The sequence below is a fragment of the Bombyx mandarina genome, chromosome 26 (assembly GCF_030267445.1).
Source record: "Bombyx mandarina strain Sakado chromosome 26, ASM3026744v2".
Classification (NCBI taxonomy): Eukaryota; Metazoa; Arthropoda; class Insecta; order Lepidoptera; family Bombycidae; genus Bombyx; species Bombyx mandarina.
This window is the reverse complement of record NC_143232.1, coordinates 7,440,891-7,455,393: the sequence shown is the minus strand read 5'-3', so window position 1 is coordinate 7,455,393 and position 14,503 is coordinate 7,440,891. Positions and strand designations below refer to the sequence as shown.

Here is a 14,503-nt window from a genome sequence, read left to right as displayed (position 1 = left end):
GTTTGTTTGTTTGTTTGTTTGTTTGTTTGTTTGTTTGTTTGAACGCACTAATCTCAGGAACTACTGGTCCGATTTGAAAAATTCTTTTACTGGTGGTAAGACCTCTTGTGAATCCGCGCGGGTAGGTACCACCGCCCCGCCTATTTCTGCCGTGAAGCTGTAATGCGTTGCGGTCTGAAGGGTAGGGCAGCCGTTGTAACTATACTGAGATCTTAGAAATTATATCTGAAGGTGGGTGACGCATTTACGTTGTAGATGTCTATGGGCTCCAGTAACCACTTAACACCAGGTGGGCTGTGAGCTCGTTGGCCCATCTAAGAAAAAAAATAATCTTTCAATGTCAGATAGACTGATGTCTAGCTCATTTATTGAAGAAGGCTATAAGCTATATAACATCACGCTAAGACCAATACAAGTGGAGCACCAATAAAGTGTCACGCTGTGCGTAATTGAACTCCTCCGAAACGGCTCGACCGATTTTTGTGAATCTTAGCGTGCATATCGGCCAGGGTGGAGAATCGGCAACATCTATTTTTCATCCCCCTAAATTCTTATTCAGAGTTTATCATTTCAAGTTCCTTTAATTATGTTTTTTTTTTAATTCAATTTGATCTCCCGCCCTCGTCAGTCGACTACTGATCAACTATCAATCGATCAGTTATCCCCGCCAGGTGTCTCCACTCATCCAGCAAATATCACGTAGTAGGGATGAGGACGAACCCGGTCTCCTGTCTTTTGCTCACTATACATTTTTCAGCTATGTTTTTTTTGGTTTTATTTGTGTATCAATAGTATGTTCAGTAGGTCTGAGAATCGGCTACTATCTATTTTTCATACCCCTAAGTGATAAGGGTTGTCCACCCCAAACATTTATTTTTTTTTTTTATTTTTTGGAAAATTTTTATGTTTATAATGAGGTATTATGTGGTTGAATGAGGTTTTTTTTTCTACACTACAATTTCTCTAGAAATCTTATTTGAGGCAACACAACGTTTGCCGGGTCAGCTAGTATGTCTATATTTAAAGGTTGGCTCACTATAACGTTTTTATGCTAACCAAAGGACAATGTCCATTTTGTATGGGCGTTTGGGCCCCTAAAAAAAGTTGTCGCGTCATGATGGTTTTAATTTATTTTGATAGACAAAGAAATATCGTTTCATATTCAGAAAACTATTTTTATATTCTCACCCAGGTTTAAGAGAAATCTGTTTTTTTCTGCAGCTAAATTTAAGTTGTTAATTGTTTTTTTCGAAATCAATAATCGCTTTCATCATTATTTACAGTATTAAATAATTAATTGTGGTTAATGTTGCTAGAAATAAGCCCTTACGTACATTTTATTATTATTATATCTTCATAATAATAATAAAATGAAATGAAAATCCGGAAGCCGACAACGATATTGTTGTTGTTGTTTTTAAATTCGCCAATAAGCAGGCAAAGAGCGTAGCCTATACAGCCTAGTCTGTCGTAGTTATATTTTTTTATGTCAATAAAAAGCCGGTGTATCTCTTTTTATTGCTTTTTGGGAGTTTTGACGTCAACTCGATGAATAGCTCATTGAGTGAGCATGAATTTCCGCAGACCTTTTATCTTGAAAATAAAAAAAAACAGTCACTGCTATGTTAGCCACAGTTTTATTCCAATGCCTCAATAATCGTGAACAACGATTATTGACGTTTCATACACAAAACAACGCCCAATTTATATATTATACATCACAATAAACTATTAAAAAAACATTAAAATAAAACTTAAAGTGACGCTTCACTCGGGTTGCTGCCAAAACTCTCTGATCATATTTAATAAGAATATAGTAATGGTAGGCCATTGAGATTTTTACTAATGGAATCATTAATATCCAAAAATATTAAATAAAATAACTCATGGTTTTAAGTATTAAATATTATTACTATATATAAATATTGAATTGAACAAAAATAAACTAAAAAGTTTGTGAATTACAACCATTAGTTATTTTTTTTAATTTGTTGTTCAAGTCACAGACAACTCTTTCTTTTGGCAGCATATAGGTTTACTATAAGGCTGTATGGGCTAATCCCTTTGCCTATTGGCGAATTTAAAAACTATGGCACTAAGTTTTGGGATGTTATCAAATAAGTAATTTATTTTTTTGTAAAACAATGCCAGGGCGAAAGAAATGTTGATACATAAACTAAACAACGTAAAAAAATAAGGCATAGTTTTTCAAGTACAAATAGTTTTGACATAAAGTTGGCCCACTTTTGGGCATTGTCCTTTGTTCTAAAAAGCATTATTTGAAGGTGTTTTTATTAAGAGGTTATTCATTACCATAAACACCCAAATCACTTCAAGATAGGCTTTGACAATTATAGATTTTTCTGGACTTCTCCAGGATCCCATCATCAGATCTTGATGATTACAGGACCATTGGGGAAGTCTACCCTTTCGAATAAATAAAAAGAAAAATAATTATCAGGTTCAAGCATTCTCGAGAAATCAGTGAATATACATATATAAAAAATTATGGTCGAATTGATAACTTCCTCATCTAAAGTCGGTTAAAAAAAAGCGTGATTTTGGTACCTTAAATAGCTCCTTAACATTCTATTATTCAAAAATATTTTCACTTTCCACGTAAATGAAGAGACGAGTAAAATTTAGCGTTATGCCAAAGTAACTATTCCACGCGAACGAAGTCGCGGGCAAAAGCTAGTGTATTACATATCTATGATTTATGTGGTATTGTTGGCTTGTTGGCAGCACTGCTGCCCGACGCGACCGGTAGCCATTCGCCATATTGCGTAGAGATTTGTACCAACATTCATTAGCTGATTTTGCTTTTGTAATTCCTGCTTTCGTCGTGTTACTGTTCGGAATATTTCGTGTTTAATTGCTATATAATAACTCTGGTCAGTGATTTCATTTCATATAAATTCTTGTTTGCGTCATTTTCAATCAAAACCCCAACGGATTCCAGTAAAATTGTAAGTTACAACTTTCGATTTAACACTAAATGCTACATGATTAACTAATATTTTATCACATCTATCAGGCCAAGCGCTGAATAGTCATAGTTTGAATGTAGTATTTTTTAGGAAAAAGCTTTAACAAAATACCGTTTCTTCTCTTAGACAAAGATGGCGAACCGCAGACCACAACCGGGACGCCGTACGGACTTCGGTAGAAACGACCGTGGGAAAAACTTTCCACGTAACAATGTGTCCCCGTGGCAGTCCGGAGGCCCGGGGGAGCGGTTACCCAACCTTTTCCCTCTGGCTGGAGGCTCCGCCGAGGCCACGCTGGCTCTTGCCAGTAACCTCCTTAATTTGTTCCAACCGAAGCAGAACCCGGTCCCATCGCTCCTAGACATGCCCATTAGGAGGGACTTTGGGCCTAATATGGGTCGGTTTGACCGTGGGTATGAACCTAATAGGGTGAGTGTGATTTAGTATAGGAAATGTGCTTAGCTTTTCTCTTTCAAAGAGTCTGATAGCCGGTAATCAGTGCTATATTCTCATTAAATAAAGACCAGGCTTAGATTAAAATAAGCACATCAAATTGCTTCTTTTAATTAAATCTGGTGATCTGTGCAATCAAAATATGGTGAATTATGAATAGACCAAAGTATATATTAAACACATTATTTCACTTCAGGCAATTCAATAAATAAACATTAAAATTTAGTCTGCCTAAATTTAACAATAGAAATCGCATTTAATGAATGCATGTGTGTGATTAAAACAAGTTGTGTTTATATATAAATTATAAATGTAGGTATTGAAATTGTTATAACATAATAGACTATTATTAATCTATTTTGCACTGTAAGGCTTTTTACAACATAGTCAAAATTGTTATCCTCATTTAAAAAAATTAACATGAATTATGAGATTTATATTTAAAAAATTTAAGTATCCTATATACTTTGCCTTCTTACTACATTCGAAAAATATATTGGAATCGAACCTGTGTTATTTTGTCTCAGAACAATTGCAATTTTTGAGACTTGAAATTAAGTAGTAACTTAATCCTGTAGAAACTAGAAGTCGTATCTAATTAATTATTATTTTACTAAGTTAACTGGTTTTCATGGTTACAGCAGAACTGAGTGGAACGGTGGAACCAACAAGTCTTGACAAAAAAAGCTGTACTTCTCGAAAGTTGATATCAACATTAATCTTCTTTTAAAATGCTGAAAATGATTCATTCAATGTTAATCTGTGAATTTTTCTAGTTGTTGTCAAACACCATTTTTAATGCAATTAATAAAATTCCCAAAATTCAAATTCAGTTGCCAATATAGACCCTGTGAAATTTTGTGTCAAGTACCTTTTTGGAAAATTGCAGTTCCTCCTCCGGACATGCTAGTCCAAAATTTTTCGAACTAACAATATTCTAATGAATTCCCTTTAGATGGGCAATCATGGTAATTTCCGGCGTACGGGAAATTACAATCGCGCTGGTGAGCGTATCAACATGAATCGTAAACCGTTCAGGCCCAATGAAGGGCAACGGCAGCATAACAAGAACTCCCCGAAAAAGGAAACCGATTCTAAAGCTAAGCCTGTTAAGGAGAGGTAAGGATTTCCTCCTGGTGGTCACACCTATCTTCTGAGCCTCTTTGGGCTACACTTCACATAGTTCCGTTCACCAGCTGATTAATTTTTATTTAGCCAATTGTTGACTGTCTTTGGGATAGTTTTCTTGGCATTTCATTGTTTCTCAATATTGAAACTTTCAATTATATTTCAAAAGACCGTCGTCTTTGTTGACAGGTTGTCTGTCTGTATTGTCCAGTAATTGGGCCATTTGTATGTTTGCGAAAAATTGTTCCTGACTAAATAAATAATTTAAACATGATTGGAGTCTTCGAGCATTTTTGTGCCTTTTGGTATAAAAATGTGCACTTAAATTGTGTTTAATATTGATTTTATACAGTTGCAATGCTTAGAAACATCTAAAATAGAGATCTTTTCAATCATCAGCAATTTCTGAATTATATTTGAGTCATAAATCTTCCCATTAAAAATCTATTAAAAGCTTAGCTCCTAATCATACTCACTGAATCAAATTGTGGTGTGATAAGTGCAGAAGTGACAACATACAATTATATAGTGAATGTTTTCATGCATTTACAAACTTAGTTATTCACAGTGAACAGGAAGAGAAGACTACTGAGACTGACAAACCTGAAAATGAGAGAAAAGAGCCAGAAGAGGATGAAAAGCAAGATGTCCCTAAAACGCGCTATGATGACATTAATTCAAAGCTGCTGAAATGTCACATCTGCCACAAGAGCATGTGGGATGGACGTTCATTTGAGAATCATCTCAGTGGAAGAGCTCATGCCATTATGATGCAGAAGACTGTTGAGAGCTATGCTCTTACTGCTGATACAATGAGACAAGAATATAAGGTTAGAATGTATATCTATACATACATACATACATATAAATAAAATTCTAGTGTCTGTTTGTTCCGGCTGATCTCTGGAACGGCTTGACCAATTTTGACGGGACTTTCACTGATAGGTAGCTGATGATATAAGGAGTAACATGGGCTACCTTTTTTAAACTAGTTTCGTCTCGCGGCGTCACCCGCGTTACGACAATAACCGCTAGTAACATCACAGGACTCAGCTAGTTTATTAATAGATTAGCTAAAATGATCTCATTTAACACAATCTGAAGCAGGTACAGGTGCATCATTCTGGTGTGAATACTGCATTTCAGTTAGATATAAATTTTGTGTAAACTTTTTATTCTTATCTAGTGGAAAGGCCTATCCAGTGAAGAAATAAATTAACATAGTGCAAAGAGTTGTATGTACCTCAGAAATACAGAGAGAATAACATTCTGATCAAGAATTTTTTAGTGTTAATTATAGTTATAATTATTCAAATTTATTATATTTTAATGAGACTAATCTAACTGCTACTTTAATAGATTCGTGAAATGAAACGCACCCGCAAATCTGGTCAGCAACCAGCTAGAGACTTCTACTGTGCTATGTGTGATATGTATGCGGCCAACGGAGCAGCTCACCGGACTACCGTTGGACACCGGAAGCTTAAGAAATACCTACATCCCTTCTGTAATACTTGCCACAAGGAGTTGCCAACTAGAATTGAATTAGATGAACACCGTCTCACTGCTGAACATTTGCGTGCAATTCAGGATAAACAAGATGTACTTTCAAAGCCCAAGCCTGAAAGTAAGTACTATACCATATCAATATTTTTGACTTTTTTGATTTATAGATTTATACAGTATTTATACCACTAAGCAATCCTAAATTTCATTTGGTGCAGAAGATAGTATTCTAAATCAAAAACAATTTGTTTTTTTCTGCAAATGGGTTGGAACTAATCCTAAATTTCATTTGTTAGTGTTGATGATTTCAACTTTGGGCATGGAGCAGTCATACCTGTGTGAGCGTCGTCAGCGTAGACCACGCAGAGATGATGTTCAAGAAGAGAAGCATGATGACAATGATAAAACTGATGAACAGGTAATTAAAATATATTTGTGTATTGGTAGTATTGTGAAATCGTCGTAGCCTAAAGGATAAGACGTCCGACGCGTTCGTGTTGAGCGATGCACCAGTGTTCGAATCCCTGGAGGACGGTACCATTTTTTCTAATCAAATACGTACTCAAAAAATGTTCACGATTGACTTCCACGGTGAATCTTGTAATAAAAATCAAACCCGCAAAATTATAATTTGCGTAATTACTGGCGGTAGGACCTCTTGTGAGTCTGCACGGGTAGGTACCACCACCTCACCTATTTCTGCCGTGAAGTAGTAATGCGTTTGAAAAGTGGAGTAGCCGTTGTAACTATACTGAGACCTTGGAACTGATATCTCAAGGTGGGTCGCGCATTTACGTCGTAGATGTCTATGGGCTCCAGTAACCACTTAACACCAGGTGGGCTGTGAGCTCGTCCACCTATCTAAGCAATAAAAAAAATCCAAAGGTTCCAATTCTAATCAAAGTGACATCCAGGCTGAAGATATTATGTTTTATAGCAAACTGACACTGAAAACAAAGCTAAGATTGAAAATGAAGATCAAGAGATGAAAGATGTGAGTGAGAAGGCTGATAGTAAACCTGTTGATGATGAAAAGGTCATCCTGGACTTCAAAGAAGATGATGATCTCAGCTATGTCACTCAGGATATGTTCCCAAGTTACAGGTAAAATTCATAAAAACAATTATATTTCCATTTTTGTACATATTATTATGTCATAAACAATCTCAGAACATTTCACAACATCTACCGTCTCTACATACAAATACATGTCACATGATCCACTATGGGTGCTTCTCCTGGCATTCCAAGTACAAATCATTATTCTTGTCGAACTTCTAAAATGTGACAAAGGGTTTCAGTGAATAAATTAACTCTCAAATAACAAATATATGATTAAGGGTGTTTATTAGCAAATGAAATATAAAGATAAATACATTTTTAAAATGTTTTTCTGTACATGATTCTAGGACACTGTAGGTGTAAAATATGAATTGCAAAGCTTTAAACTATTGTTATCACTTCCAGTACGGAACGTGGTGTTGGTCAATCGTTCTTGACTGAGTTCCGCTGCATACAATGCAAGCTGTGCAAGAAACTCCTCGATTCGCAGGAAACTGCTGATGTGCACTTGAGAACCTGGAGACATCACGTTTTCTTCCTGAAGATGCTTTCTGAGAAGACTGGACACAAACCAGCGGTATGTTATTACTCTTATCTAAAGTATATCATAAATGGTTTAATATGTATAATTAATTGATGGTTTTTTCGCGTTAAGAATGCAGTGAGTCATCATTTTTCGCCAGTCTATCCCCGCCCCTAAGCAATCAACTTTTTTCAAATTACAAGGTCAAGTTCACAGTGACCAGTTGAAAGCATAGCTTCGAACGCGATGTGTCCTGTACTTGTGTTATCTAATTATGTTTTAAAAAAAATTAATACCTCACCAATTCGTAGAAATAAGTGGTTCGGTAATTCATAGTAGAGAGAAAGTAATTTACAATGTTTTTAAGTATTTTAAACAGTCTTAATTGAAATGACATATGGCACTGAAACATGAACGTTGACTGTAGGTCTGGTCCATAAATTCAAAGTCTCTCAGCGTGCTATGGAAAGGTGTAGTTTCGGAGTTTCTTTCATGAATTCGAAATCCGTCAAAGAACCAAAGTAACCGACATAGCCCTAAGGATTAGCAAGCTGAAATAGCAATGGGCTGGACATACGTGTCGCAGAACTGGTGGCCGATTGAGCAGATGTGTTCTGGACCGGAGACCACGTACCGGTAAGCCAGCGTTGGGCGTCCCCTTGCCCGTTGGACCGATGACTTGCGGCGATATGCTGGGTGAGATTGGATGCGGAAGGCGGAGGATCGTTCATTGTGGTGGACCATCAGATAGGCCTACATCCAGCAGTGAAGAGATACAGGCTGATGATGATGATTTAAATGTGACTGGACAGCATAGTACAAAAAACGGCAAATGCATGCAGTGTGTCCGAGAGGACAGTATATAGTATTCATAGTGAAAAAAAGGAAGAAAGAAAGAAATACGTTGAAATCGCCAGTGAAAAAAAAGGCAAAAAAGTCTATGATTGATAAATTCGATGAATTAGAAAAATGTACTATAAGGAGAAAAGTACACTCAATATATTTAAATAATGACTATTATGAATTTATGACAATTTGTGAATCTGATGAAGATATTCCAACGTTTAAACGTATGCACCACACTTCACAAAATAATGCATGATCTGGGATTTGACTTTAATAAACAGGATAATAGAACATTGTTTTGTGGCAGCGTAAATGTCTCAGGCAAATAAAAGAACACAGAAAAGCAAACAAAACCATATACTTTCTTGAGTAAATGCAGAACATGTTAAATGAAAAGGGTGGTTGGATACAGCTATAAAAAACAAGAGACATGCTTATCCAGACAGCATATTACTGCTCCAAGAGTTCTACTGGAAAAGGAAAAAGGTTAATTGTTTTACACATTGGCAGTGACAAAGGATTTGTGGAAGGCAGTCTATTAGTTTTTGAGTCAAAACTAAAGATTATCATGAAGAGATGGTTGGTGACAGGTTCCTTGAGTGGTTCAAAAACATCTATACTAATATTATAAAGAGGAAAGATTTGTTTGTTTGTTTCGAATAGGCTCCGAAACTACTGGACCGATTTGAAAAATTATTTTTCCATTAGAAGCCGACATTTTCCCTGATGAACATAGGCTACTTTATTTATTTATTTTTTTATTTTATTTTTTTGGTTTCATGTGTGTTTTAATGTTTCCGAAGCGAAGCGAGGGCGGGTCGCTAGTAATGTATAAGTTAAAACCAGGGAGCGTTGTTGTCATGGACAACATTCTGTCAAACTCTAGAAAATACCAACGTCCCCTTGGAAAAAACACCAAATAATAAACTGGCTAAAAAGCAAAAGGGTATTCATGGACATGAGTTATTTAAGAAATTAATTGTTAAAGAAAGCTGCCAAAGTAGCCCCAATATGATAAATATTTAATCGATGAAATGGCTAAGAGTAACGGCATTTAAATTCTCCATTTACCTCCTTACCACTGCAAACTGAACCCCATTGAGTTGGTGTGGGCTCTAATAAAAAATTATATTGCTGCCAACAATTCAACTTTTAAGATGACTAATGTGAAAAAAAAAATTATGACGCAATATGATTAGTAGAGGATGATTGATGAAAGAAATGCTGAGACAACGTCTTACAAGAAGAAAATACCATGTTGTATTTAGATGACGCTGCAGAAAATTCTTTTATTATAAATACTAACGAGGATACTACCTAGTGTGATAGTGATTAAAATACTAATGACTCAATTTTGATTTTTAAGTTTTAAGTGTATTTTTCAACTTCATCTTTATTAATATACTTGGAATTTTAACACCGCTGTGAATACACATTTACCCTGCATTTGCTCTGATCACTCACTGCGTTCTTAACACGAACGAACTATAGTGACCTTATAATTTTCAATATCGTTCAAAACTTTATTCTTAATGATCTGTACTAAGTGACAAAACTTATTATAAGAGAAAATATGTACCTTTTATTATTATAGAAGTCTTGTATATGCAACAATAGATCATTATGTTATAACAACCAAACAATTGTAAAAATTTAATTTCCATTTCTTTTAGGGAACTCAATCCACTGAGAATTCAAATGGGAAACGTCCTTCTGAACGCAACGATCAATCTGGTAACTGGAAGAGACGCAAGACATCTTCCGATCATGAAGGACAAGATTATGAAAATGATAATGACAACGACAATGATAATGACAATGACAATGAACATGCTAATGGTATGTATCAAATAACTGGAACTTAATAGCACATTTGAAAATAATTGTATACCACTAAAGAAAATCAGATGAACAATGAGTGTGAAACTATGCCATCCATCTTCATCCATACCATGATATGAGATCAAAGTATAGTATAATATTATGGTACTTATGCCTCTGAACTGATTTATGATATGAGTTCTGCAAATTCATGTTGCATTGTGTAAGTTTGAAGCATATGAGATATCTGTTTCGACAAAGTGATTTTTGTTTACTGAAGATGAAAGTAAATTATGTATTTATTTCACAGAATATACAGACACAAACCGTGATGAACAATTTGATGACGGTATTCCAAATAATGATGATCTTGAAGATTGGGAGCAGTCGGTTGATGAAATACTGGAAGATGAGAAGAAATCCCAAGAAGGTAAAAGCTTTTTTTAATTTTCAAAAGTAGTATTGTGGCGTGAATTAAATGTATTACGAATTGGTTAATGGATAATCGTTATTGATGCTCAAACCTTTCTTGCATTCTTGTATTTAAGCAATAACTATCCTATCTCCTAAACTGGAACATGTGGAAAATTAATGTCTAAAATGCTTTGGCTTCATTTCTGTAGCGTGATCAGGATGATGCTTTAGATGTTTATTCTATATGCTATTCTCTATATTCTAATATATACCCTCATATTAGTTTATAATTAGACTTAAAACTTGTATATACTTTATCTTGCTACAATGATGGGACTATACAGCGATGTAAGAATCAAATTACATTATCACATCAAAAGATCTACCTTTGTAAGGTGAGCTCCCATTTTAAGTACATCTACTTTATTTAATCCAAATTGAATACAGAGCGAGCCATAGAACGAATCTAGTTACTGGTGGTAGGACCTCTTGTGAGTCCGCGCGGGTAGGTACCACCGCCTTGCCTATTTCTGCCGTGAAGCAATAATGCGTTTCGGTTTGAAGGGCGGGGCAACCGTTGTAACTACACTGAGATCTTAGAACTTATATCTCAAGGTGGGTGGCGCATTTACGTTGTAGATGTCCATGGGCTCCAGTAACCACTTAACATCAGGTGGGCTGTGATCTAAGCAATAAAAAAAATATATATGAAATTTTTATTTTATAGAACTTGGTGAACCAGATATAAAACCTAAAATAGAACCTGAAGCGACAGCCGAAATCGAGGATCCAGTAGAAGAGAAGCCTGAAGTAGCGGAAGTAATTGAACAGCCCCCAGAAAAAGAAAAAAGTCCTCAATTAACTCTACCCGTGCCAGATGTGAAACCGAAACCCTCACCGAGAGCTAGAGCACGCGGTAGAGGCAGGGGCCGTGGCAGATATTAGAACAAGTGTATGTTGTCCCAGAACTTGCTAGTTACAAGCAACCGAAATTACTGCTTTGGATAAAAATATTTACAATGCAAGCGAAATAAGGACAGGATTGACTTTCTACCAAATTAATTATCCAAAATAATATCTGTAAATAATCTATAAATGAAATCCTATGTTGATGAATTATGGAAATCCACAAAAAAATCTCTTTCAAATTGTGTTCCATCAGCAAATCCTATTCTTATTTTGATTACATTTTATTTACATTACTGTATTGTGGTAAAATTTTCGCTCATGAAGTTTCACCAACTATCTAATCTAATAACATACACAAAATATTTATATTGTGATGTGAAGGTTTCTGTTTGTCTCCTAAAATATTTAAGTTTACTAAACTAAATGGAATGAGAGTTTCAAAAGATTTAACTTAAAAAGACAGCTGTAAGTTACAGGACATAATGTATTCCTTGCATGTGTTATTTAAGTATGAAAATTCTCAATATTTAAATAATTATAATTTCAGTATCTTTGCATGTAATAATGGAAATCAAATTGATTTTTACTTTTACTCTTTGTTTTAAGTTACTTACTTTAAAATTCGACCAACAAAGAAACAGCCACTGTCAAGTAAAATTAAATCAATTTTATCTCCGTTATTATGTTACATAATATTAATCCAAGTTACTCCATTAGTAATTAGATAAAATCATTTTTTTACTTACTTATTTTTAGCGTTTTATCACTTGGATTGAATTGAGAATGTTAGATCTCAGTCAATTGATATTTATAACATAAAATTATATTAGAAGTTGTTTAAGCATATTACACCAACTAAAATGATAGTGAACCATCTAAAACAGCTTGAAAATATCAATAAAATTTCAAGTAAGAGTACCATAGATTGGAGGGAATAAGGACTCTGGGTAGAATAAAGACAAATCTGAGATTTTCTTTACAGGCATAGTGGGCATTAATTTTGTGGTGAACTGAATGGTCCAATTTTAAATTGAAGGCAATATTTTTTCTATAATCTAGCAAAACTCAGACATCTTGTCACTATCAATTTAAGAAAAAACGATCATTTGTCAATAGGATTGGAAAGCTACAAAATGTATTAAAAACGATTTAATTATCTTTGTTACTATTTGAAATTTCTGTCAAGCGAAGTTTGGATCTATTCAGATAAATAGTTTGTACCTACCTAAACAACTAAACAGTGCCAGTACTCACCAGCCCTATCGAAAAGCTATTGTCTCCATATGTGGCCCAATAGTTTTATTTTATTTTTGTGTATATTTTGCAATGAACTATATATAATAATGCATTGTATATGAAAATTTAAACTTCCGGAACTATTTTAATCTCAATTTTATTGGTATTACCCTAAGAAAAACTGCTGAAAATTTGTTTTGGAAATGGAAAGTGTCCCAATCTATGGTACTAAAATATAAGTAACAGTCTTGTGTAATAGTTTTATAAGAAATATGAGAAGAATAGTTCTGCTAAAATTAAAATGTACACCTTTTTCATATGGCTCACTACCACTTAAAGCGCGATGTATTAAATATAGTCTAGTTATGTAGTGATTTTTATTATTGTGCTTAAAAGATTGATAATGAAGTAAACGAAATTACCACAAATATTGAATTATGAATAGTACCGTATCTGTTTCTAAATAACCATTTTTTATCAATAGTGTCTTCGGGATAATTTGTGTATAAACTCCATAATAAAAAAATTTAGAAGCATTAACCTTAATACCATACTTTTGTTGCACAATAATTGGAAGTTCTTCAGAGAACTTAAAGATGTTACTTCATAAACAAACTATTTCTAGGTTAGCTTTTAGCATATCTATTAAACAGTTTAAACTGTTTCGAAAGCCCTGGTATTAGGACTATAACCTTTGTATTCTGACATTATATTGGTAAATTAGTATATAGCTTGATAATACAAGTACAGTTGGCCAAATAAGGTAGTTAGTTGCTTAACTGTATTCACATGTAGGGCAGTTCTACTTTATATGTTAGTTCTTAGATCCTTATGGCAGAATAATTTGTCTTAGCTGTAGATAAATTTTATTTTTTTCTCTATTGCATATTCATTAAACCTTAATTGTTGTGCTATTGTATTTTGAGATTATTTGTAATGAATCCCTTATATTCTTACTTATAGCTTAAATAAAGCAGTGGTACAAATCATGAATTATCTTTTTTTCTTAAAATAATATCACTACAGTTTGAAGTATTGCTGCACTTCCAACACAACAGAAAATAATATTAATTCACTAAGCTAAACACAAATATCAAATGAAACGTGTCTGATTTATTTCTAGTAAAAAGAGCATTCTGGGATTTGTGTGTAGTTTGTATTATTTTTAAGCAATTAACCAGAATGAGGGTCCTATTCAGATAATAAATCTGAAAAAAACTAGAACATTTAATTTTAATATTTAATATATAATTAATTTTGAAACCAACAGTCAATTATTACATGTGCCACTGTAATTCAATAAGCTCATGATATTACAATGTGAACACATTTTTACACTATGACCACTGGGAATTACTAATTAAAATGAACAATGTATATTTTGATATTATTGTCTGTTTATATTTATAATAGTCATGTCTTTGGCAGCATATATTCGTAATCATAGGTTAAATTATTCTAAAACCACTAGTTTTAGTCATCCCAAAGACGTACAGTGTATGTCTAAAACGTTTAGGACTACACAACCTTAATCTAGACTTTTAGTCTCTCAAGTTTAACATTAGGGATAACATGGTTAAATTTAACCATTTTCTTACGTTAGCTGCACAAGCAA

At 34.1% G+C, this 14,503-nt stretch overlaps 1 protein-coding gene across 1 annotated transcript; it reads left to right on the top strand.

The window, feature by feature from the left end:
• Positions 1 to 2,731: 2,731 nt before the first annotated feature.
• Pep (Protein on ecdysone puffs) lies at positions 2,732 to 13,877 on the top strand. Its single transcript, XM_028172292.2, has 11 exons — positions 2,732 to 2,969; positions 3,117 to 3,419; positions 4,399 to 4,562; positions 5,140 to 5,401; positions 5,931 to 6,198; positions 6,374 to 6,495; positions 7,015 to 7,181; positions 7,545 to 7,716; positions 10,182 to 10,347; positions 10,640 to 10,759; positions 11,471 to 13,877. Exons 2-11 carry the CDS (start codon positions 3,123 to 3,125, stop codon positions 11,686 to 11,688), a joined length of 1,956 nt encoding a protein of 651 aa, XP_028028093.2. The 5' UTR covers positions 2,732 to 2,969; positions 3,117 to 3,122; the 3' UTR covers positions 11,689 to 13,877.
• The last annotated feature ends 626 nt before the right edge of the window (positions 13,878 to 14,503 follow it).

Excerpts from the sequence above, each read along its gene's own strand:
- Pep (XM_028172292.2), top strand. The coding sequence starts at position 3,123 with ATGGCGAACCGCAGACCACAACCGGGACGCCGTACGGACTTCGGTAGA. Across the intron at positions 4,563-5,139 it reads GCTAAGCCTGTTAAGGAGAG|TGAACAGGAAGAGAAGACTA; the intron begins GTAAGGATTTCC and ends AGTTATTCACAG. Across the intron at positions 7,717-10,181 it reads AGACTGGACACAAACCAGCG|GGAACTCAATCCACTGAGAA; the intron begins GTATGTTATTAC and ends CATTTCTTTTAG.